The sequence below is a fragment of the Bombus impatiens genome, unplaced genomic scaffold (assembly GCF_000188095.3).
Source record: "Bombus impatiens unplaced genomic scaffold, BIMP_2.2 scf_0136, whole genome shotgun sequence".
In the NCBI taxonomy this organism is placed as follows: domain Eukaryota; kingdom Metazoa; phylum Arthropoda; class Insecta; order Hymenoptera; family Apidae; genus Bombus; species Bombus impatiens.
In genome coordinates, this window is record NT_176555.1 from 2,918,102 (window position 1) to 2,920,955 (window position 2,854).

At 42.0% G+C, this 2,854-nt stretch overlaps 1 protein-coding gene across 1 annotated transcript; it reads right to left on the bottom strand.

The window, feature by feature from the left end:
• Positions 1-9: 9 nt before the first annotated feature.
• Positions 10-2,563, bottom strand: LOC105680343 (ctenidin-3-like). The gene is made up of 3 exons (XM_033319161.1): positions 2,277-2,563; positions 1,294-1,355; positions 10-429 (listed from the first exon to the last, which is right to left on the bottom strand). Exons 1-3 carry the CDS (start codon positions 2,289-2,291, stop codon positions 12-14), a joined length of 495 nt encoding a protein of 164 aa, XP_033175052.1. The 5' UTR covers positions 2,292-2,563; the 3' UTR covers positions 10-11.
• Positions 2,564-2,854: the final 291 nt, after the last annotated feature.

The following is a 2,854-nucleotide window of genomic DNA, read 5'->3' on the forward strand; positions in this document are numbered from 1 at the left end:
CGAGCCACTGGTTAATGGCCGCCCCAGTCTTCGTGACCTCCACCACTGAGACCACCTCCTCCGTATCCACCTCCGAGACCTCCTCCATGGCCGCCACCGAATCCACCGCCACCGTATCCTCCGCCAATGTCGCCACCGCTATATTCGATGTGACCACCACCTCCACCGCCTCCACCGCCGCCACCGCTGCTGTATTCGATGTGGCCACCGCCGAAGTCGCCACCACCGCCCAAATCGTGACCGCCTCCGATATCACCACCGTAACCACCACCGCCGCCGTGACCTCCCAAATCTATCGGATGACCCACGGTGTAGCCTAGAACTTCGTACTTGTCACCACCTCCACCGCCATGGTGGATGTGTTTCGTGATGGTGTGCGTGTGATGAATCGTCTTGATCTTGTAGGGCACGTGAATTACCACATGGTCGCTGAAAATGTTTTTAGGATGATTAGATTTGTATCGTTTCGTCTGTTCGTATTCTTTTTAATGACAGATTTTAACGAAAGCGATGATGGTTTTCCATTCTTAATAGTGGCTTCAAAAGAATTATTTGGCAGTATCGTTTAAATGACTAAGATTTATATTCTTTCAGTAGAAATGGTGGATTTTTATGGAAAGCGACGTCGGTTTCCAATTTCTTGACCCTGATGGTTCCAGGAAGATTCTTTAAACTGATGGTTAAAGCGATGTTATTAAAAGTCCATTAAGGAGAATTTCAGAGTCTGCTCGTGTCATGGAATCAAGAAAATGGTTAGTTTCTACGAACTAGTCCGAGTGATTCGGTAAAAATGAACGGTTCCAGTACGACGAACATCACGGACGCGTTCATTCTTTGTCTTTGTTATTCTTAATTAAGATCATTTACCAAAGTCAAATGTAAAATACGTTTTAATCAGTTATACCGTAATTTTACAAAAATAAGTAAATATCGAAATATTTGTTCAGAAATTAGCTACTATTCGATTAGTCTCAGTCGCAGACTGCTAATTCGAATGTCGCCTCGATACGGACGATTATGCGTGTAATAGCTCGGAAACATCGGCTTCCTGAGTCGTTCAATGGGCAAGAATGAATTCGTTCGACCAGTCTCTTTTACGTTCGATAATTCTCGAGGAAAATTGACCGTCGATAAGCAAAGAACCGTGGAGAAAGTCGATACGCGTGGGTCGAGTCACGGTTCGTTAAACGTATTCCAATTTATAGTGATTTACAGACGTATGTATTTCCGCGTGACTATAGAACGATCCAACATCCGTGTACGCTATTTTCTACAGGGATAAAGCAAACTTACTGTCCACCGTGCTGTCCTCCTGCTGAAGCCAAGTGGAGCAACGAGGCAACCACAAAGACGGCCTGCAAAGAGAGACAATTCAATTAGTACCAGCGTCTTAGAATGCTACTACAAACATGCAAAGTTTTCAAGAGTTTCGAAATCGAGAGAGATTTCAGTGAATTCAGGTTGTTGCAAACGTCTTTCTACAGTGTTACTATATGAAATGACGATATTTGCATATAGAAACTCGATTGCGTGAAATTTGTCTAAAGCGATCTTGTAATTTCCAATGTGTCAAGTTGTTGGAACTTCTAATTGACAATTACCATATATAACAGTAATTCTCTCAAACTGAACTGAATACTATCGGGAGAATTTTCTCGCTTGTCTATCGATAATATTAAGAAGATATTTTCTCCGATGCAACGTGAGTGTATCAAATCGACGATATTGACCGTGAAAATTGCTATGCACATGTGGATAATTCAGAAAAGCTTAGATTAGGATAAATTTAGCAAAAATTCTCTACTACCAAGAATTCTTCTATGGTAGAGAAACTTCTAAAAAAAAAAAAAAAAAAAAAAAAAACTGAAATTTGTCTAAAGCGATCTTGTAATTTCCAATGTGTCAAGTTGTTGGAACTTCTAATTGACAATTACCATATATAACAGTAATTCTCTCAAACTGAACTGAATACTATCGGGAGAATTTTCTCGCTTGTCTATCGATAATATTAAGAAGATATTTTCTCCGATGCAACGTGAGTGTATCAAATCGACGATATTGACCGTGAAAATTGCTATGCACATGTGGATAATTCAGAAAAGCTTAGATTAGGATAAATTTAGCAAAAATTCTCTACTACCAAGAATTCTTCTATGGTAGAGAAACTTCTAAAAAAAAAAAAAAAAAAAAACAAAGTACTATTCGTTACTATCCAAATCGAGAAAAGGGCACAAGATTCTAACGATACTGAAGATCCACCCTACGGGTGAACTTACCGCGAGCTTGATCATCGTGTTGCGCCCTCGAGCACCTGTTTCGTTTGCTTAACCGTAAAATAATCAGCTCTGGAGTATAAGCAGAGGAAGAAGTATCAAGTAGACAACGCTCGACGAAGGCTACAGGAGCCAACTACCGGTTCCTTCCTTGCGATACAGTTGGCGGTTTCAACCGCGGTTTTGATCTGCTGTTGGTCGTGCACACGCTCGCTGCTTTTATACATGTACGTGATTGGAGTTGGATAAGAATGAAAGGGAATCTTTCGCAGCCGTAAAGCCGGTGCACGTGAAAGGTGCCGGCTAATAGAGAAGCCGTGGCAAAAAGCGGAGGACCAGAGCAGCCCCTCCACCTGCTAGCTTACCCTTCACCTCGATCTCATCGTTTTGTTCGTTTCCTCTTTTTCATAGTAGAGTTACACGTTCCGATTCGTTCCGATCTGTTCCAATCTGCTCCTCTCCTCTCTTCTCCTCGCTCTCTTCTTCTCTATCGCCACCGTTATATTCTTGTTCTATGGTCTTTTTAATGAAAGCTGGACTTGGCCGGGTGAACGGCCAAGATCAAGATCAGCGTCGTAATA

Coding starts and splice junctions, on each gene's coding strand:
- LOC105680343 (XM_033319161.1), bottom strand. Junction 430..1,293: donor GGAGGACAGCACGGTGGACA/GTAAGTTTGCTT, acceptor AAACATTTTCAG/CGACCATGTGGTAATTCACG.